The sequence below is a fragment of the Nicotiana tabacum genome, chromosome 16 (genome assembly GCF_000715075.1).
Source record: "Nicotiana tabacum cultivar K326 chromosome 16, ASM71507v2, whole genome shotgun sequence".
Classification (NCBI taxonomy): Eukaryota; Viridiplantae; Streptophyta; class Magnoliopsida; order Solanales; family Solanaceae; genus Nicotiana; species Nicotiana tabacum.
In genome coordinates this window covers 170065419-170089055 of record NC_134095.1, presented here as the reverse complement: position 1 = coordinate 170089055, position 23637 = coordinate 170065419, and the positions used below count along the sequence as shown (strand labels likewise).

The following is a 23637-nucleotide window of genomic DNA, read 5'->3' as shown; positions in this document are numbered from 1 at the left end:
GATTGAGTACAAGGTCCGACCCTACCTCAAATTGCGCACATAGTAAAAGCTTAGAGCACCGAACTGTCATTTTTTTTACACCATACCCCTCGTCCCCCTTAGACAAAGAATCTAAGAAAGTATTGGAGTGACAGTTTCGTAATTATATCCAACTCCATGACTTATATACTTCACTCCCCCATTATATAAAGCTAAATCCGCCATCTTTTTCAAAAATATTGCTTATAGAAAAAATGTCCGGTTATCCTCACAACCCCTCCGGTTACGGTTACGGCCAACCACCACCACCGTCTCAGCCGTACTCCTCCGCCCCATACGGCAGTGCACCACCACAAGGACACCCCTCCTCCGCCCCATACGGCGGTACACCACCGTCTTCAGCTCCACCCTACGGTGCTCCACCACAAAGCCACTCTCCCTACGGCGACCCAAATAAACCTCCAAAAGACAATATTCCACCGTCCTCCGCCCCTTACAGCGGTTACCAAGCTCCGCCACCACACTCGGCCGGTCCTTCCGGGTCAAACAACCCGTTTTCGACTCTAACGCCATCCATTTTCCCGCCCGGAACTGACCCGAATGTGATATCATGTTTCCAAATGGCTGATCAGGATGGTAGTGGGTTTATTGATGATAAGGAGCTGCAAAAGGCGCTGTCTTCGTATAATCAGAGCTTTGGATTGAGAACTGTTCATCTTCTTATGTATCTCTTCACCAATACCAATCTCAGAAAAATTGGTACATTTTTTCTTCTTTGCTAGTTGCTTTTTCAAATGAGTTTGAAAGTATATAAATATTTTACACGATCAGTGTATCTTGGTCATTTTTTTCATTTAGACACCTGAACTGGTTCCTATTAAACACCTGAACTTGAGTTTAAGTGTGCCAATTGAACACACGCTACTGACATGGTAGCATGCGTGCACTTCACTTCAATAGAGAGCGTGAAGGACCGAAGTTTTTATTTTTTTATTGTCTTTCATCCCCTCCTTCCCTTGACAGTCATTTTCACGACCAGAACCACCACCTCTCCGCTGCCGTTCCGCCACATCCATCACCATATTCCAAAAGAGAAGCACACCATAAAGCAAATATCTTGATTCTATCAAATTAAATTCAACAACTTTCTCTCTCTCTCTCTCTCCCTCTCTTAAATCTTGTTCTATTTGTCTATGATCAAATTCACACATAAACAACAGGTACAATATCTAAGTATTTTGACGGAAAAAGTAGGGTTCTTCGAAGTGATTGTGCCGATTTATGGTTTGAATTGATTCTTAATCTTAAACTTTGAGGAATTGGAATTAGCTGGGTTTCAATTTTGTGTTTCCATATTCCCCTTAGCATAATTTTGTATTTCTTTCACCAAATACATCTAATTACTCGTAGTAATAAACTTGCATACATGATGGCAAAGTAAAAAATTATAAAACCTCTGATGACTTAGTTTAATTGTCTTTTAGTGGATGAGGGCGGCGACAAGGAGAAAACGAAGGGAGGGAGGGATGAGAGATTCCAGGAAAATATTACTCCATTAAAGAAGTTTATAAAAAAAAGATTTTCATGGGTTTTTTGCCATGTCAGACGTTTGAGACTCACTCACTTTATTGTTGGGAGAGGTGGTCAATTATGTGCTCAATAGACACATTTTCAGCATAAATTAAGTCTTCAATAAGAACAAGGTTTAGTTCAGATGTCTAAATGGAAAAAAGGGTCAAGTTTAAGGACTGTTTATATATTTGGCCTAACTTTAAAGTGTTTATTTTTATATTACTATCTTCAGTTTTTATTGATTTGGAATGGGCTAGTTAAAGAACGTGTCTTTGGGATAAATATTGGTAGTAAGATTATCATATTTAATAATAAATTAGTTTTTTCTATAGTTACTTAGCCTGGCCATTAGTGGGGTCATGTAAACGCGTGTTGACTAAACATAATTTTATAGAATTGAAAAAGAAGACTTTGTTTGCTAATCCACAATCCTTGTTTGGCCATCTGATTGTCTTGAATTCAACTGCTTTCTGCTTACTATAGTGACATTTCTTCCATAGTTAAACCTTGTTTTCTTTAATGATAAGTAACTGTATTTCTTTCTGATGCAAAATAATTATGATAATAATAAATAAAGCAATTAAATAAAAAGCTCTCTTCTTTGCTTGGCCTAGATTTGGTGTCATTGGTGCCAAGAATGTCTTAGTTAAAGCCAGTAATCATTTCACACGCTGTTGTGAAGTTGTAATTAAGCAAAGTTCCTTAAAAAAAAAAAAAACCAATGCACAAAGCATCCGTATTTACGCAGGGTCGGGGAAGGGCCCACCCCAAAGGATGTTGAGGTAGACAATCTATCCTAATAAGCTTTAGTGGCGGCCCAAACCCGTGACCCATAGATCAACATGGAGACAATTTACGGTTGCTCCAAGGCTTCCCTTCGAAACAAAGTTCATTTACACCTTGCACATATATGATGGTCGGATTTAACTCATTGACATTGTAAGGAGTTATTACATTATTAATGTAATTAAAGCCTATTGTAGCAGATTGTTTGCCTAATTTTTTAGATTATTAGTTTTTGGCCTGAAATGTAGTTAAATGGAGAAACATGATCAGTGCAGATTCATGTCGCTGACCTTATTTGGATTGAAACATAGTTATTGTTGTTGTATTAGTTCCATAGTTATCTTGACTTAATAGTGTGAATCTTTTTTAAACTGTCTGTGCATATATATATATAAATATATATATAAATATAAAAGTTAAACTCATGTTAATCTTAGTAGGAAAATTTTAAGCAAGCAGATTACTTAATTTCTATAACTTCAATGAAGGAGTTTCAGAATTCCCATAATTCTGTTCCAAGGTCTCCAATACTTGAGATTTATCAAAAAAGAAAAAGTTTCCAATATTTAAGTGTTAATCAAGAGGTATCATTTGTTCTGGTTGATCAAGCATTCTTTTGAAAAATTAGTAAGACTGGATAATGTATTCAATTTCATTATTATTGATGATCAAACCTTTTTGTATGGAAACAGGTCCCAAAGAATTCACTGCAGTCTTCTATAGTCTTCAAAACTGGAGGGTAAGTTGAAGCAGAATTTCTCATTGTCACCTTTGTGTATTTCTTTTTTCTCAAATTTGAGAGATGTGTTTCTTTATATGCTATCTTTCTTTTTATGATCGAGAAATCTCTGATGGTCAGTGGCATATGGTTCGTGGATTCAGTGGATAATGGACACGTCCCTCTATCCTTCTTCACTTAAATATCAGACTTTTAACTTTGTCAGGGTTCGAATAAATTGAACCCCTTACATGCTCCTAACTGACACATCACGTGCTGCACTTTTACCACCCCTGGGGGCGTATTTTCTTTATGTGCTGTTTTATTGAAGCTTCTTATTTATGTAGGCAATTTTTGAGAGATTTGACAGAGATAAGAGTGGAAAAATTGATTCATCTGAATTAAGAGAAGCCTTACATAGCTTGGGATATGCTGTATATGGTCCTGTTCTGGAGTTGCTGGTTTCCAAGTTTGACAAAACTGGTGGAAAGAATAAAGCCATTGAATATGATAACTTCATTGAGTATGTTTCCCCAATAATGCAAATGGTTTCATCACTTTTCTAACATCTGATTTTTCTGGCTCTCTTTTACTAACTTTAGTGTTTTCTCCTTTGTTCCATGGGCTTGATTTAGGTGCTGCCTCACTGTTAAGGTAAGCTACAGTTCTTTGGTGTTGAACATATTCTTTGAGCTGTGTCTAACAATTATACTCCCTCTATTTTATACTATATATGCGACACTCTTTCTTTTTTAGTCTGTTCCAAAAAGACATATTTTTATAGCCACAAAAAGGCCGTCTTGGCATATGTTAGATCATAAGTCTTCTAATCTTTCTTAACCTCTATCTTCAATCAAACAGTCTCGCATAAAATAAAACGGAGGGAGTATTTAGTAACTCGGTTCTCACTGAGTCTTGTATATATGCAGGGATTGACAGAGAAATTCAAGGAGAAGGATACTACATATTCTGGCTCGGCGACATTCACTTATGATTCCTTCATGCTAACTGTTTTGCCTTTCCTCATTGCTTAGAGACATGTAAATTTCACGTTGCAATGGTCAGTTTGTTATGAATATGACCTTTAATTTCCTCTCGTACTTGTTATTTTTGAGACAATATGCTTCTGATTGTTGGGTTTGTAATATATCTTTAGTTGGTTGGATTGAGATATTAGTATCTTGTAATAGCCAGCCTTATGCAGTGCTTAATAGTAGATACAGCGTTTTGTAATATCAGTTTTATGATTTGTTATTTTGATACTACTGTTTTTCCATTTGCCACTAGAGCTTTGGTTTAGTGATAAGAACGCAACACGACAATATGTAAATCCAACAACACAACAACAACAACGACCCAATATAATCTCACAAGTGGGGTCTGGGGAGGGTAGTATGTACACAGATCTTACCTCTACCCGATGGGGTAGAAATTTTGTTTCCGATAGACCCTCGGCTCAAGAAGACGAAAACAGACAATATATCAGTACCATCAACAAAAAATCATGGAAATAGTAACAACATCACAAGAGCAAGTGAATAGATGGAAAGTAGAAATAATAACCACTAAATAAGGCCCGACACTATGAAAATGGAAGAGTAGTGTAACACAACACTGACCACTAGCTGTCTAAAACTAAATCCTATCAGCCTAGTCTCACACTAGTAGACTAAATATGTTCAATTACCTCATAATCTACAACCTTAATGCTCGACCTCCACAACTTCCTATCGAGTGTCATGTCTTCAGAGATCTGAAGTCTCGCCATATCCCGCTTGATCACCTCTCCCCAATTCTTCTTAGGCCGCCCTCTACCTCCTCGTACCCACCAACGCCAATTGCTCGCACCTCCTCCTCTGTACGTGCCCGAACCATCTGAGCCTTGCCTCTTGCATCTTGTCATCAATAGGAGTCATGCCCACCTTCTCCCGAATATCGTCATTCCTAATCTTATCCATCCTAGTGTGCCCGCACATCTACCTCAACATCCTTATTTCTGCTACTTTCATCTTCTGGGTATGTGAGTTCTTAACTGGAAAACACTCTGCCCCATACAACATGGCCGGCCTAACCACCGCTCTATAAAACTTGCCTTTGAGTAGCGGAGGCACTTTTATTGTCACACAAGACTCCAGATGCTAACCTCCATTTCATCCACCCTACCCTTATATGGTGTGTAACGTCCTTGCCGATCTCCCCAGGATAACCGACTCAAGGTACTTGAAACTGCCTCTCTTAGAAATGAACTGCGATCCAAACCTCACGTCCATGCCCGCTTCCCTCAGCTCGGCTCGGCTCAGCACTAAACTTGCATTGAAGATATTCCGTTTTCATCCTGCTCAACTTGAAACCCTTAGCCTCAAGGACCTGTCTCCAAACCTCCAGCCTCTCGTTAACGTCACTCCGCGTCTCGTCAATCAAAACAATGTTATTAGCGAATAACATACATCATGACAACTCTCCTTGAACATAGTGTGTCGGTGCGTCCATCATCAGAGCAAACAAGAAAGGGCTGAGCGCAGATCCTTGGTGTAACCCCATAACAACCGGAAAATGCTTGGAGCCGCCTCCCACTGTCCTAACCTGAGTCTTAGTTCCATCATACATGTCCTTAATCACCCTAATGTAAGCAATCGACACACCTTTAACCTCTAGGCATCTCCAGAGAACCTCCCTAGGAACCTTGTCATACGCTTTCTCCAGATCAATAAACATCATGTGTAGATCCTTCTTCCTATCCCTGTATTGTTCCACCAACCTCCTAATAAGGTGGATAGCTTCCGTGGTAGAACGACCCGACATGAACCCGAACTGGTTGTTGGATACAGACACCGTCCTCCTCACCCTCACTTTCACCACCCTCTCCCAAACTTTCATGGTATGACTCAATAATTTGATACCCCTATAGTTGTTGCAACTCTGGATATCACCTTTGTTCTTGTACAACGGGACCACCATACTCCACCTCTACTCGTCCGGCATTCTCTTCGTCCTCAAAAATAACATTAAACTATATGTAAATCCGCACACGATAAAGGTTCGAAATCTCTCTAGGCAAAACCTCATGAACAATAAAAATTAGGGGATATTTTATCCGTAGTCTCTGGCATTTTTAACTTGTGCATTTACTTGGAGTTAGGCAAGAAATTTCACTTGTTTTTTTAAGGATAGCGACTAGCAGATCACGTCGTGCTCAATTAAATAATAGAGTTTGACTACGATTTGGTAAATGAAAGCCACCAAAAATTCATGAAAAATCAAACATAGGGGAGTTCAGAAAAATCGAAAAATCAAATGTAAGCTAGATATCAAATCAATATGTATATGGTTTGATTTAGTGGTATTAAACAGGAAAAGACCAAATTAAATTGGCATATGAATATACTCCTATTTCCAACCAAGAGGTTGTGAGTTCGAGTCTCTCCAAGAGCAAGGTGGGAAGTTCTTGGAGGGAAGGATGCCGGGGGTCTATTTGGAAACAGCCTCTCTACCCCAGGGTAGGGGTAAGGTCTGCGTACACACTACCCTCCCCAGACCCCACTAAGTGGGATTATACTGAGTTGTTGTTGTTGTTGTTGTTGTTGTTATTGTTGTTGTTGTATGAATATACTCTTATTTAGTTTTAGTTTATACTGTGCATGTGTTCATATTTTCCATTGGAGAAAAATTTGAGTATTGGTTCTAGTAATTTGGTCTTCTGGTTCAAATGCCACTTCCCCTTTTGCCCTTCTTATATGTAACTTAACAAGGGATTGAGGACGATAAAGGCAATTGCCAGAGGGTGTCACAGTTTTCAATTGCGATTTTTAAATCGCAATTAACCAACGCGATGTATATATTGCATTTATAAATTGCAATTTATGAATCGCATTTGTCTCTCTTTACAAGTTTGTGTCCAGATGCGATTTATAAGTCGCATTCAGCGATTACGTTTTATTTGATGCGGTGTAAGTCTCACTATCCAACTGCGATCTATAATGGTATGCATAGTTGCATTTAGTGGTGATAAAATGGATACAAAAAAATAGTTATCCACCCATATTATCTATTAAAAAATATATTAGATAATTAGCTTTTTAAAAATGAGTTGAATATGAATAAGAACCATATTATCCGTTTAGAAAATGGATAACCAATGGATAACTAATTGATTTAACTTTTACATTTGTAAAGCCTAAAATTAGGTTCCTCAAGTTTGGGAGACTAGAAATTCTCTCAAAAGTGATCATATTCAATAAGTCAGCCGGTTAACCCATTTTTTATCCGTATAAAATATTGTTGAGTCGGATAATTTATCCGTTCATGCATTACCGATTTTGACCCGTCTCATATCCGGTCCAATCCGCCAGTTTGCCACCCTAGTTGCATTTACCATTGTGATAGATATAAGTCGCTTTTAATCGTTGCGATTTACAAGTCGCATTTCTTCCATTCGCTCCAGTTTTTTCTGGCTCTCGATTTTCATTTTGGACTTCCTTGTTATTTACATATAAATAAATTTTCGATTTAGAAATTTAACTCTTTATTTATAATTCTTTGATAGAGAATGACTTATAAAATAAATAAAAGGCTTATCCTCTGATGGTAATCCCTTATATATATAATGATTGTCAATTTCTTGAATACATGTAGAAATTCACTAATGCATGTGTACTCAATAATCCTTACATTAAGGGTGGTATAAAAACGAGATAAGGGGCAATATATCTTATACCTTCTTATAAAAACGGATAAAACGAGAATAGAAGAGAAGGGACAATATATCAGTACCATCAAACAGAAACCAAAGAAATAATGACAGCATCATAAGCAAAACTAGAAATAAGGCCTGATGCTATGAAAAACACAAGGATAGTGCGACCACAACATTAACCACAAGCAGTCCAAGACCAACCTTATCAAACTAGCCTCACCCCGGACTCAACTACCTACTAACATACAACTCTAATGCTCGACCTCCACACCTCCATATCAAGAGCTAAGTCCTCGAAAATCTGCAACACACCATGTCCTGCCTGAACTACCAACAACAACAACAACCACCCAGTATAATCCCACTTAGTGGGGTCTGAGGAGGGTAGTGTGTACGCAGACCTTACCCCTACCCTGGGATAGAGAGGTTGTTTCCAAATAGACCCCCGGCATCCTTCTCTCCAAGAACTTCCCACCTTGCTCTTGGGAGACTCGAACTCACATCAGAGCAACCCCTCTTGTCTCCTGCCTGAACTACCATGCGCACTTAATATTTCGTAACACGAACAATCCAAAATTTGTCCCATAAGGGATTAGAATCAGACAGCAGTAACTCCTAAAACATAACATTAAGACCTTAGGTAACCAAAAGATTAAAACAAAAAGAAGGCTACCATTCAATTTTCCAAAATAATCATTGACCAGAATGAGCAGCATAATTACAAAAAAATATACATCTGAGATAATTGCTGCATGCATGCAACTGAAACTTACGCTAAATTCTCTCATGGCTGAGCAGTTTGCAGCAGCTCTAGAAAGTTGGTCTGAACTTTATTCTCAATATCAACCAGTTGAAATGACGGTTGAATTGCCATTTGAGGGATTACTAATACATCGTGTCACAGACACCTGTAGATCTCTATCAGAACGAATCTACTCAAACTCGAGTGTTTCCGTGATATGAAATTACGGGCTCAAGGAAATAAGCATTTCCATCTTCCTCGACCAGAGTCGGTGAACATCCTGCAATGTGCCTTGCAACATTGCATGTGCGAATACACGTTTTCAACAGAAACCACAGCTGTGCAACTTCTTCAATGACATGTCTTGATTGCAAGTAAATTCATAAATATACAGCTCTTATTGCCAATTATCCTCCGACAGCTCCACTGGACAACCAGGAGATGAACTAACAAAGCTTCATCTTTGTACAGGGCTGCAGGCACCATCTCTAGTTCTAGAGATATGTAGAAGCACCATAAGCATACATGTCTTTTACCATCGTGGATGTGATTCTCCATAGCTTCTCCAGTACTCCTGTCCGTAGCGCTTGCTACTGCTTCTTCCAAATGGAGAACTGTAAAAGTTAGACTGTCTCCTAGACCAGTTGGTCCTCTCAAATGGAGAAGAGTAAGAATCACTGTTTCTCGTACTGTCCCTTTGAACATCCCTCATTTCCTCTTCTAAATCATGCTTTGAACGCTGCAACATGGAAATAATATAAAATTTACCAACTTACTCACATAGCAAAAAAAATACTCCTTTCTCCCAATTTATCTGACCTACTTTCCCTTTTCGTTTGTCCCAAAAATATGATATCCTTCCTTACATGGCAAAGACAAAAAAAAAAAGGTTTATTATATAATACTGCTAAAGTGACATTTTTATTCCTTTTCCACATTTTCAACCATTACTTTAAGATATATTTACCAAATTCATTAAAATATTATTCAAACATTCTCATCATAGTATAATTCATTCAAATGTTCTTTTTTTCCAGCTCCTGAACTGTACAAGAGTAGGTCATACAAAAGAGAGGAGGGAGTATCAGAGAAGTCACAATGACCAAAATGGAATCTTGCACATAAAAGAATGACACTACATTGGAAATGAAGGGAACGGGAATTATATATTAATGAGATAGAGTTTTCCCAAGAATGATGTCCAGAATACTTCACAACCAATCATCTCTAAATTGAACCAAACAGTTGTACGATATTTCTTCTGATTGACGAATATGAGCTATATTAGGTCTTTTCCTAGTTGGTTCTGCAACAAATGACATACTTAATAAAATCATACTACTGTTTTATTTAGTAAGTAACAAAATCATACTGTACTATTCTAGGAATTTCTTTTCAAAACGACATTACATGGAGTAAGGTGCAGTATCCGATGAGGGTGCGGATGTAGGTATCAGATTTGCCTCAATGAGATATAGTTTTAGAAAACTATTACACTCACAGAGCACCAGAGAAGCATATGATCATTGTTGAGCATAACAAACGAAAATTTAATGTGTTACTGTACCTTGTCGGAATCTGAGAGAACAGCATATGCCTCTCCAATCAATTTGAATAGCCTATCAGCATCCGTGCGAACAGTCTCAGAGATCTCTTTCCACAACCCTCCATCATCCACAACATCGCTCCTTGCCAAAATTTGACCCGCCTACATAAACAATATAAAATGAGTACACTAGCAACTATTAACTTAACCTCTAAAACTTCGAAAAGCTTAAGACTTGGACCTTGTCAGGATGATGTCTGAGGGCTGCTTTCCTATATGCCTTCTTGATGTCAGATTCCGTATCAGATGACTTGATTCCCCTGCCAGAGAGAATTCAAGATCACTAACATCTAAAATGCAGAGAATATTTCGCAGATGTTCAAGGATCAAAGGTTACAAGAGGTATAGAATAGAGATCCAGCTAACTACAACACCGGAGTATCATCTAGCAGATGCAAGATGATCTTCAAGTCAGAACATTGACTATTTGAATCTGGTAGATGTCAATGTAGAACTAGGTTTCTCAACTTGTAATAGTTTTTAACAGAGGGAACTTATTCATAAAATGTGAAGTATACAACATCAAATGCAAGAAGTTAATGCACGCTTTATATCAGAAAAGTACTGTACCAACCACATAAAGCAGAACAAGCATTCTCACAGACTATATACAAAGATGGTAGTATCTATTTTCTCTATGTCACAAAGGCCTGCTCCTTCATGAAATAGCATCTTTAGGATCATCCCGTCAATGTTTATCACAATGTTTCCTACTTCCAGACACCACTCTGTGGGATTTGATTCGAAATATAGTGGAGACATATTTTGGGGCGGACAGAGTAATGAATAATGCAAGATTACACTTAAAATTTTGACTAAAATTTGACCTCAAAAGGTGAAATAAGAACAGTAAAGGAACTACGTTAAAAGATTTCAAGTATAAGAAACAGGGGATAATACATGATTCTAGTACAATGAAAAGAAATCTTTCATTTGGAAGTGTTACGTAATACAAGGACTGAAGAAACAAGGACATTCGACTTGGAAATGATGAATATTAAATAACCAAGTAAAGAATGGCAAGCCTCGGCACTTTTATGAAGATATTCAACAGTAATTAGGAGATTTGAACTTACAAGATAAGATAAAGATCTAATGGCGTCCCTCTTTTAGCCTTCTCCTGAATTGACAAAAGTTGTCGACGAGTTCGCTTTGTTTCTTTAGCACTGCTTCCATTCGACTTATCTAGCGTCTCAGACTGGCGAGTCCTTTCTTGTGATTGAGTCTCCTGAAGGGATATGAGCCTCTCAAGATCATTTACAGCATGCTCATAGTCTCTAATCATTTCATGTAAGGTAGCCCTCCTTGAAACTGCCTGCCAAATTCAGAAACCAATCAGATTAGGTAGAACTCCAATTTCGGACACAAATAACTAATATAACTGTGGCAGTATGGACAGCATAACTATGTTAGAGTCTCGAGCAGCAGCCCTCCTATAAAATATCAACACTAAATTTGTGTCTGAATCAAGAGTAGAGCATCCATGATAACTACAACTGAGAGGACTTGCAATCTAAACTGATACCGCAACTTTGGCAAGTACTACTACCATTTTTACCTTTCAAGTTATTCTCCACAAAGGGACAGGGGCATGTTAACTTAAGCTGAAAAAACACTAAAATTTCGGAAAAATCTTGTGTTGTTAATGTTGATCAGTGTTTAAATAGTGGAGACACAATAAATCATCCTTATTGTTGATTAGTGTTTAAATAGTGGTAACACCTTTGCGCAAACAAACCTTTGAGTAGTTCTTATCAAGGGCAATGGCAACACTGCAATCTGCAATGGCATCAACAATCTGACCAAGAGCTTGGTGAGCAGCAGCTCTATTGCAGAAACAGATAGCTGTAAAAGGACGCGACTCAATGCCGCTGGATATAGCAGCACTATAATGGTCTATTGCTTCCGTATACTTTCCAGACTTAAATGCCTCATTTCCTGCTTTCTGTATATGGAGAGGAAAACAATAAACTTCTTCAGAAAAGCAAGTAGTTGACACACAGAATCAAACTGTAAGAACCACTAGCAAGAACCAGTTAAATTCTAAAAATACACCGACGAAGAAATAATGATCAGTAATTTTGGTCAACCCATTACCAGAGAGATACCTAAATAACAGGTGGCATACCTTGCAACACAAAAGTTCACGGATAGTGGCTGCTAGAGCAGATGATGATTCCTGGGTCATGTTTCCAGATCTACAGAGAAGAGCAAAATTCTCAATATCATCCCTGAAATCAAGAAGAGGAAGAGAGTTGAAAGTGCTTCTAGAAGTTCGAATTTACCTTTTCCCAACAGAAACCACTTCCTCTTGTTTCTCAATTAAGTTAAGAGCCACCTCAAACTTTCCAAGATGGAAGTACGACCTGGACATGAGGCGCCATCTCCAAAGCTTCATAGAGGAGCTTTTGCAATTGAAATCATTCAAGTTTGCGAAGTCAGAGGTAAAATTCTTTTCAGCAATATCAAGAGTATTCTCGCACAGCTCAATCACTTCATTATACATCTGCAGCTGTAGAATATTAAAGTAATGATACACATAATTCAGAACCAAGTAGCTATAAGTTTGAACGATTCAAAAGTTACCTAGTTAAAAAAGAAAAGATATTCGAAATTTATAATAGCACAAACCATGCAAAGAGCCTCTCCTTTCATTTCAAGTAATTTTTCTGAATAGCAGCTGATAGACAAGGCCTCATCGATAGTTCCAAGTGCATTTTTTGCTGCATCTGAAGTTCTTTGTTGCAAAAGTTCAGCACACCGATGCATATGTTCAGATACTTTCTGCCACCAATAAATAACCAAACCAGAAGTTCACAAAAATAAGATTGTAAAGAAAGAAAGTAAGAAGCAAATAAATTGCAGTAATCCCATTTAGCACATTCCTTTCTCGTTCGTGCACTGTGCCACTTTTATCACGGAGGAGCTCAGAACCCAATCCAGGGTTATCAGCTTTGCAAATTGTTCTTTACTTTTCCTTCCTCGAGGAGAAGAAGAAGTTGTCAAATTGAACAATATAAAATACATATCCTAACCATGCAACTCAACCCAAGGCCCTGACAATACATATGTTATGCCACTGTTTATTCAGTGTGTGAGAGAGAGCCGTATCTTACAGTTCCAATATGTATCTTAGAATTCTCGTACGACATACAAGGTTCATCGATCCTGAACTTACAGGGGTAGCATCAAATCCAGGTTGGTTCATGGTAATGATTTTGATATTGATCTTGGAGATGGATAATAAATCTATGTCAAAGGCTTTAAATATATTTTCATTATTCTTTGAGGTGTTTTTGTTCTGTACTATCACAGATTTATTTTCTGTATTTTAAATTGATTATGCATCTTTTCTATCCGATCCCCCCAGCCATCTCAATACATGTTATATCCTGATACGGTAACTATGACAGTCACCAAATCATATCGTTATATCAAAATCCAATGCAGCTTATAAACCAGGATACCATCTAAGATATGCTCTGATTTCACGCATGGAAACGGTAGAACCAGAAGTAGGACAGTTGATTCACACAAATATAAAACAAAAAATAAAGTAGGAAAATTCCAAAGGAACCAGAAGTTATTATAAAGTAGGGCCAATTTTCATTTAGCAGATTTACCTAAAGAGGATTAACAGAAAAAGAAGAAGCTATTCCTAACATTTCTTCATGACTTCCGCATTTCCCTCTTGATAATTTTGCCCAACAAATATGCTCAAAAGTATTTAGCAAAAACTAGTAAAGTTCATCAAAATCGGATGACTGTGTGGTCACACTGTACTATTTCTTTCAGTGTCATGAAATCAGGGCCATGTACTCATCAAAAATCTCTTTACTACCTTCACTCAGAAGGGCACCTCAAAAAAGAATATTATTAGTGTCTTGGCTAATTTTAATGGCAGAGCTTTATTAATCAACTAGACCTTATCAAAAAAATTAATCAACTAGCTAATGCTGGTGACACTAGCAGACTTTGTGCCAATAAATACAATACTGTGCAGAAATTTGTATAGAATGATCGGTGTAGCTTAGCTTAGAGACAGGGGCGGAGCTAGCCATTAGTTCGGCCGAATCCAGTAGCATCGGTCCACACTTTGTATTTATCTTATGAAATTCATTAAACATGTACTAATTATTATTTGGAACTCAGTAACTTAAAAATATTAGAACCCCGAACCCATAACCTTCAAATCATGGCTCTGCCTCTGCTTAGAGAAATCTTACAAACAAAGGATGGAAACCAAGTTCCTTGTCAACAATGTTGAATGTCTGAAACTACATCTATGAACCAGCACATGCTTCACAACCCCAATAGAACTCATTAACAGCAGCTACCGATCTTATTATTTTAGCATCTCTTACTGAACCACAAGCATTTTGGACAAAGGTCCTAAGCAGAGATCTTACTATTATTTTTTTTTCCTTTTTCTTGATAATCGCGCACCTCGAGTATTCTTACTATTTTAAATCAATTAATTGGCAATACTGCAGACATTCTGCGCTCAAATTTGATTAACCTAGTTTGACTAGCATGTTGATTAAGAAGTGTTTCATACGTGAAAGAGTAGAGTTGCATATGACAACAAGTCATGCCAAGTTCAGGCCACATAGAGAAGTACTGGTTCACATTACTTTGAATTACTAAAACTCAGAAGAGTTCGCATACAAAGAAATAATTAAGGATTTGGAATGGTTAGAGCATCAACTCCATGGGAAAAGCAAAAATTGGTCACCTGTGCCTTTTGCAAGCCATCTGCTGCATCAATTGTAATTCTCCTATCCAGGCACAAATTAATTCTTGATTCCAAGCAATTGTTGTAATATTGAATTGCTTCTTCAACCTCACCAAGAACCAGATAACAACTGGCATCCAGAGATAGTCAAGATATATAAGTTCCTGAATAAATAATTCACTCAACAAGAAAGAAAAGATAACAGTCTTATAAAAGAACATGCAGCATTCACTTCAAATACTTAAACTTAAAATCAAGAATTATGAGACATCGTATATAGTTGGACCTCTTCACCACTTATCTCTTTGCCCCATCTGGAAGAACACATCCAGTTTTAGTTCAAATACAAGAGAACTATTCAATATTCTCAAAGGGAAAATGATGTCTGATCAAGGACTCACTAAAGAGCATATTCCCGATTTTCTGCATATACCAAAATTCCAGCTATCTCACATAATTTCACTCAAAAAATAATTTATCATAAAATTAGCATACAGAGATTCAATAGATAATTAGAGTGGTCAAACTTGTTGTCATCGCACAGTAAAATTGTCTAGCTAGAAGACTATGACCATATTACAAGACGTTTCTATCAGTATTAGATAGCGAGGATTCTTCAAATACTTAAGTTATCAAGAACTAAGAGACATCAGTTGCGAGATGTAGAGCCCTTACTTTGCTGCTCTTAGTTTTACTTTAAGAAAGTTAGAATCTAAAGCAGCTGCAGATGAACAATCACTGATGGCTTCCCTCATCCTTCTAAGTGACATTCGCGTGGCAGCTCGGTTGCTGTAGCATAACACAAGAGGCTCCAGGCAAGAGGCTGGAATTTCTGTAGCAGAGACTGATTTGATACCCTTAGTGTAGAAATCCTCAGCTTGCAAAAGATTTCCAGCCTTATAGGCTTGGTTTCCCCTGTCACAGATAAAATCTTTGTAAGTATGAAGGACAATTTCATATTGTTTAATGCCAGAATCTGATACTTCGAGAAAAAGCCAGGAAACAACCAGAAGGATGAAGTTACTGCAGCAAAAGTGAAAAGCAAAAAATCTTGTCAAGGCATAGCAATTCACAATTGAGAGCCTCTGAGATATTAGCACCTGATCCGCCACTGTTCACAAGATTCACGATCAGTGAGGCCCAGCTTCCCATGATCTTCATCAGCTTTGGACACATGAATCCCTTTACTCCGCACATGAGATTTAACTCCGCTTTGGATGTCTACTGAACAATTGCGACCAGAGGAAGAATGTTGAACTGCATCAGACGAAAACTCGACTTTCCTGTGATTTAAGTTGTTTGAACCACTATTAACTTTCAACTTGTATTTCTTCCTATATTGGCGCCTTATGGATGATAACCCATCTTGTGCCAAGGGTGAAGTATAGGAATTAGAATCTCTCCGAGTATCAGAGTCTTTTCCAGAATCAGACCCAGAAAATTTCTCATTTCCTTCTCCACATTTCTTCTGAGACTCATTGAAAACAGGTGCTTCTTTGGGAGCAACCACATCCTCCTTTGTTTCAGTAGCCCCAGTAGAATAAGCAGCAGATGTTGAAGAATTTGTATCCTGATATGGTGAAAAATCCATAGGTGAACAACATCCAGGAGACTCATTATTGTGCGTAGAACTGCCTTCATTAGACGAATCAGTCTGCCCAGCCAACTGCTGTGCCAAGGTTCTTTGCCTCAATGACTTCTTTTTCACTTTTTTGTTCCTCAATCTGCTACTTGTTCCACAACCCAACTTATCATTTACTCCGGAAAATAAATTAGCAGTAAAAGAAAACGATATATTAGAATTAGATGCACTAAAATCAGAAACGGGCGTCCCAGGTATAAATGGTGTGCTTCGAAAGCTGAACTCTTCCTTTTTCTCATCTTGATGGCCAGGAGGTGCTTCCGCGGCGTCAACTTTGTGCTGGGAACCAAAAACCTCTGGTGTAAATAATGGAAAGGGGATCTTATCCCTCTCCATGTCACTATATAGACTATTCTGCAGTAATTCATTCAAGGTACCGGTTATAGTGTTAAAATTTATTGGCTGATTTTCCTTCCCAGAGGTTCCTGCTGAGAAGCAAAATGAATTTATTTGCTCACTGGAAAGACCAAATTTAGCATTTGTATGCACCGTTTCTCCAGGCATCCTTTTGTCCTTGTTTCCCTTTAATGAACTAGCAAAACTTTCACCAATTTCGGGCGCACAAGCTTTCTTAGCATTTGGTTCGCCATCAGTTGTATCAGCTTTATCAACACCACAGCTACTACCATGATCTTTCAAATTCACATCCTTGGGCTGATCACAAGGATTACGCGCGGTGCTTTCAGTTGAAACATTTGATGTTTTTTGGTTAAGTCCGAACACAAATACATTCTGGATGTCGACACGTGACTTTTCATTCATGTTATTGGTCTTCTTAGCAACATTAACATGTGCTGAATGGCCAATGTTCAATGAATTCATCTCATCAGAGAGTTTAAAAATGGGGCTTTTTGGTAAATCAGTTTCCACAATGTTCCTACTACTTGAAGCAAACTTGAGCTTCCCATCAGCACCCAAGTTACTTTTTTGAGCACTCCAAAAACCATTGTGATTTTGGGTCTTCTCACTATTAAAATCCTCCACATCTTCAGCAAGCTTTCCATTTTCATTCACTTTGTTTTTTCCTTCGATGCCGTTGCCAAAAGCAAACATGCCAGTCAATTTTGGACCCTGAGATTCTGCTCCATCTTTATTACTCACTCCCTTCCCTAAGTCAAAGTTAGGTCTAATAGCACCAAACACGAAGTTAGCTTTCAATTTATCCGATTGCAATGTACTTCCATTAGCAAATTTCTCAAAGTGGAAACTACCTGATTGCTCACTTTTATGAGACTCGCTTTGCTCGAGCTTTGAATCAGTAGCTGACTCAAATTCATTAACAACAAAACTAGAACTTACATTATCAAGTTTCTTGACCTTGACCTGATCAACTTGTGGTTTCCCTACATCGCCACTAGACTTCCTCTGCCCAAATTCCAAACTTGACTTTATATTACTATCGCTCTCACAACAAGCAGGTGCCTCATTCAACACATTCGAATTAGACCCCGAGTTATTCTTATTTATTTGATCCACGTTCTTGCTCCTAGAGTTAAATTTCAAGCTACTCATATTATTATTAGCTCCAAAAACAAAACCCAAATTCTCCAAATTCGAATAATAATTCTTACCAGCACCAAACGCAAAACCCTCATTGCCAATTTCTGCTCCCGAGTTCGAAGCAAAACCACTATTATTAGCACTAAAAACAGCACTAAAATTATCCAAATTCGTATTCAAAGTAGAATCACTCTTACTAGTAGCACCAAATACAAAACTCACATTGTTTACCGGCTTAACCCGATTAAACTTCAAATCATTCGGGTCCACATTTTGAGGACCCGATTGTTTCCTCATCTTCACAAGTCTCGGCTTTCGCCTTGATCGACCCGAACCCGGTTTGCAATCAAAGCCTGCATCGAACTTAGAGCTATTAGGATCAAAGTTAGGGTTAGATGATTGGACGGAGGAACTGATCGGAGAATGAAAATCTGCCGCGGCGGCTGCCGACGACATAATCCGATGGTGATGAAGGGTTTTGAGGTGTGAATAAAATCGCGAATTTGGGGATTTATGGTTTTTTTATTTTTTTGGATAAATGCTAAGAATAGTTTTATGGGTTTTTGTAGAGAGAGAGAGAGGGAGAGAGAGAGCGGGGTAAGGGTGTTTAGGTTGGAGTTTGAAATTGTTGGTGGATTGGAGGCCGTTTTTAGGATCCTATTTAAGAAATAATATAAATTATTAAAAAAATTATGTTATAAATATATTATATTATGGATGTTCATTTAGTACTCTGTTGTAAATAATCTTCCTGAAGAAGCTTATCCATATGGGACTCCACCGTAAATATGTTTATCCATTTAGTACTCTATTGGAAATAAGCTTCCTGAAGAAGCTTATCACTTCGGTACCCGGTTATGGATAAACATTACCCTAAGTAGAAGATTATCCATACCAGGTATAATAAGCTTATCTATTCAGTACTCCATTATGGATAAACATTGATCTCAGTAGAAGATTATCCATATCTGGTATAGTAGCAGCTTACACAGCAGCTTGCAGTACCAGCTTACACAGCAGCTTGCAGTACCAGCTTACACAGCAGCTTGCAGTACCAGATTACACAGCAGCTTGCAGTAGCAGCTTACACAGCAGCTTGCATAGCAGCTTACACATCAGCTTGTAATAGCAGCTTACACAGCAACTTGTAGTAGCAGCTTACACAGTAGCTTCCTTTCTTCTATAAATAGAAGAGATTTCAGTTCATTATGTTCATCAGTTTGAATTCGAATAATATATTAGTTTCTCTCTATACTTGTCTTTACTTTATAGTCTTTATTTTATAACACGTTATCAGTACGAGACTCTGACATCTCGAGCAAATACTTTGAAAATATTAGAGGTAAGAACTTTCTTTTCCTAAATAATGTAAAATATTTCTAAACTTGAATTTGTAGCCCTAGATATATGAGGCAAAAGCTACATGTCTTGGGTGCTTGATGCTGAAATTTATCTTGATGCGATGGGTCTGACAGACACCATCAAGGATAAAAATCAGACATCAAACCAAGACTGTGCCAAAGCAATGATATTCCTACGCCGTCACCTTGATGAGGGCCTGAAAATGGAATATCTCACTATTAAAGATCCGGTCATACTGTGGAATAATTTGAAAGATAGATATGACCATCTGAAGATGGTCGTTCTTCCACAGGCACGTTATGATTGGACTCATCTAAGGCTACAAGATTTTAAATCTATCAGTGAGTATAATTCTGCTATGTTCAGAATTATTTCCCAATTGAAATTATGTGGTGATAATATTACTGATCATGATATGTTGGAGAAAACTTTCACCACTTTTCATGCCTCGAATATGCTCCTGCAGCAGCAATATCGAGAGATGGGATTTAAAAAGTATTCTGAACTTATCTCACATCTTCTTATAGCAGAGCAACATAATGAGCTATTAATGAAAAATCATGAAAGCCGACCTATAGGTTCTTGTCCATTCCCTGAAGTGAATGAGACGAACTTCCACCAAGCTAAACGTGGAAGAGGTCGTGGCCCCAGTCGTGGTCATGGTCGTGGTCGGGGAAGAAACCCCAATCATGGTAATAATAATGCACCAAAGAACCCTCCTCACCACCAGCAGTGGAAAAGGAAGGAACAAAAGCATGAAGCGGTGCAAGCGCCAAATGCAGAAAATGCATGCTATAGATGTGGAGGAAAAGGGCACTGGTCACGTACCTGCCGTATGCCAAAGCACCTGGTTGAGCTTTATCAAGCCTCCCTAAAGAAGACAGAGAAAAATGCTGAAGCAAATTTTATTTCTGAAGATAATTTAGACTTCATGCATTTGGATGTAGCTGATTACTTTGCACTCCCGGAAGGAGAAACAAGTCATGTAATCAGTGGTGAATCTGTAGAAATGTAAATATTTTAATTTTTGTTGTTTGTAATAGATAGTATGGTTATGTAATTATTGTGCATAAATAAAAGTTATGTTTTGATAGTGATGTTTACTATAATATATTTTATTTGTGTTATTTTGAAGAATATGGATAACCCTCAAATTATGTTTGGATCAAAGACAAATCATGAAGATATTTGTGTTATTGATAATGGAACAATTCATGCCATATTCAACGATAAGAAATACTTTTCTTATTTGCATAAGGAAAAAACAAATGTTTCAACAATTTCTGGTAATATAAGTTTGATTGAAGGCTCCGGAAGAGCCATAATATTTCTGTCTAAGGGAACAAAACTTATTATAGACAATGCATTGTTCTCCTCCAAGTCCCGAAGAAACTTGTTGAGTTTTATAGATATCCGCCGAAATGGGTATCATGTTGAGACAATAGATGAAATGAACAGGGAATATCTTTGTATTACAAAGAATATTTCTGGCGAGAAATGCATTGTAGAAAAGTTACCAACTTTATCTTCTCGCTTATACTATTCAAAAATTAGTACAATTGAAGCACACTCTATCATAAACCAGAAGTTTACGGATTCAAATACTTTTGTGCTTTGGCATGGCCGTTTGGGCCATCCCGGATCAATAATGATGAGACGAATTACTGAAAATTCCAGTGGGCATCCATTAAAGAACTTGAAAATTCTTACAAATGACGAATTTTCTTGTGTTGCTTGTTATCAAGGAAAAATGATCACTAGACCATCACCAATGAAGGTTGGTATTGAATCCCCGCCTTTTTAGAGTGTATACATGGGGATATATGTGGATCTATTCACCCACCAAGTGGGTTGTTTAGATATTTTATGGTCCTAATAGATGCATCTTCAAGATGGCCTCATGTGTGCCTACTATCATCTCGCAACCTGGCGTTTGCAAAGCTATTAGCCCAAATAATTCGATTAAGGGCACAATTCCCAGATTATCCTATAAAGGCTATTCGCCTTGATAATGCTGGAGAATTCTCATCTCAAGCTTTTGATGATTATTGTCTATCCGTTGGGATAAAAGTTGAACATCCTGTAGCTTATGTTCATACTCAAAATGGCCTTGCAGAGTCATTTATTAAACGCCTGCAATTGATAGCAAGACCACTACTTATGAAAACAAAATTGCCCACTACTGCTTGGGGCCATGCTATCTTGAATGCAGCATCACTTATCCGTATTAGACCGACACATTATAATAAATATTCTCCGTCACAATTAGTTTTTGGTCATGAACCAAATATTGCTCATCTACGAATTTTCGGATGTGCTGTATATGTGCCAGTAGCACCACCACAACGTAGTAAGATGGGACTGTGAGCACGTGATTTTTGCCTCATACGAATTACTCCAAAAGAATTCCCAAAATTAGGTTTTGGCTTTAATTATGTGTCGTTTTAGGAATTATTGTGTGATTTTCCTGATTGTTTGCATGTATTTATGTGCATGTTTAATTTTATTAATGCATCAAAAATAAAAAAATAAAAAATATATATATAGCATTTGCATTTAAGATTTGATTTTTACGTTTTTTATAATTAATTAATAATTAGGTGTTTTACAAAATTGAAAATTCACAAAAAATAACATATTTTTGTATTTTGGTCAAATTGTGTGATTTTCTTTTAATTTAAGTGTTTAATTATTTGTGATAGGTGTTATTTAAAGTTAATTAATATTTTAAGCTAATTTAGGTCTTCTATAATATAATTTAGGATTTTTAAGTTTAATTTTTAAAAGAAAAAAGAAGAAAGAAAAGAAAAAGAATTAATGAAAGAGGAGGAAATCAAATTTGGGCCAAAAGAATCCCCAGCCCAAATAAAAACCGACTCCAATCCCTCCCAAATTAATACCACAAAAAACGGCCCAGACCTTCTCCCAACCCGGTCCATCTCCAGCTTCAACCAAACTACGTCGTTTCAGGTGTCTCAATCTGGACCTTTGATTTAATGTGATCGAACGATCAAGAACCTCGCCCAGAACCCGACCCCGACCCGCTTCCAGAACCGATCCAACCCCCACTTAACCAAACAGTGACGTTTAGCCCCTCCCCTTCATCCTGGTTGTTGATCTCATTTGATCGAACGTCGTAAATTCGACCCCCCCCCAGTATATAAACGCCTAACACAACCAGAACCCCATCGATCCCCTCTTTCCGGATCCGTAACCCTTTACCTTCGAACATGCCTGAATCCCTTCGAATATCGATTCAAAAGGATGAACCCTAGTGCCGCCCTAACTTTCTCCGGTGGCGGCGCCGACTCCAATCCCTCCCAAATTAATACCACACAACCTCCACAACCCTTTTAGGCCCAATATATCATTAGTTTCCCTCGAATGTATCCAGAACTCCTCGAATATTGAATCTAAGTTCGAGCCTTAGAACCTTAAAATTCCGACCAGTGCATGAAAGATCGTTTGGTTGGATTTCTAGGCTTATTCAAACTTGTTTCATCACAAAACAATAACGCTCGTTTGTTCTGCATCAGGAACAAACGTTTGGTATTATTTTGGGCTGATTCAGAGTGCCAAATCCAAGTTCGAGCCTATCCAGTGAGTTTTTTCCTAGTTTTTGTTTATTTTCATCAGTGTTATTCTAATATTCGTCTTCCTCGTCTCTTTTTCTTTTTTTCTGGTCAATTTCATTTGAAATTCGATCAGTTCTTTGGTATGAATTATTTCTGTTCACTGTTGTTTTTTTAAGATTTGGTTTTATAGATTTGTTTCGTATAATTGTGGTATCAGCTTGTTGTAAGACTATGAAATTGTATCTCGTTACTCACTCAGTCAAAATAAGTAGGATTAGTTCAATAAGTTTGGTATTAAGTTCTTGTTTAATTGTGTCAATAAGAACTGATTAATACAAGTAATTCAAGGGTTTACCTACTTAAGAAGTTTCTAGTGGATAGTAGGGTTAGGATTGCACTAATGGATTAAATAATTAGTGGATAATTGAGTGGATAATGGAGTGGAGGATTAAAGAAATGAAAAGTTAAGTTGGTAGTGGAAAATGCACTAATTGAATGCCCATTTAAGGGAGCTGAGAAGAAAAAAGAAGGGGACGGAGAGAGCGGTATACACTCGATATACACTTTGGATACACTGGATATACAGGGACAGAATTCATTTTGGAGAGAGTAAAAAAGATAGAACCAAATTTTCTGAAATATTGAGAGTGGAAGAACACCAGAGAGAGTTCAAAGCTAGAAATAGAAAACAAAGAGAGATTTCCGGACTATTTTTCTTCTCCATTTT

The 23637-nt window shown here is 37.6% G+C and overlaps 2 protein-coding genes across 2 annotated transcripts; one reads left to right on the top strand and one right to left on the bottom strand.

The window, feature by feature from the left end:
• The first annotated feature begins 208 nt into the window (after nt 1-208).
• On the top strand, nt 209-4315 carry LOC107779073 (calcium-binding protein CBP-like). The gene is made up of 5 exons (XM_016599413.2): nt 209-738; nt 3030-3076; nt 3403-3578; nt 3691-3709; nt 3985-4315. The coding sequence occupies exons 1-5, from the start codon at nt 234-236 to the stop codon at nt 4087-4089; spliced, it is 852 nt and encodes a 283-aa protein (XP_016454899.1). The 5' UTR covers nt 209-233; the 3' UTR covers nt 4090-4315.
• A 4113-nt stretch (nt 4316-8428) lies between these two features.
• On the bottom strand, nt 8429-18606 carry LOC107779072 (uncharacterized). Its single transcript, XM_016599412.2, has 11 exons — nt 15932-18606; nt 15507-15746; nt 14832-14961; nt 12728-12880; nt 12382-12608; nt 12225-12294; nt 11835-12041; nt 11173-11411; nt 10278-10356; nt 10058-10198; nt 8429-9229 (listed from the first exon to the last, which is right to left on the bottom strand). The coding sequence occupies exons 1-11, from the start codon at nt 18427-18429 to the stop codon at nt 9023-9025; spliced, it is 4191 nt and encodes a 1396-aa protein (XP_016454898.2). The 5' UTR covers nt 18430-18606; the 3' UTR covers nt 8429-9022.
• Nucleotides 18607-23637: the final 5031 nt, after the last annotated feature.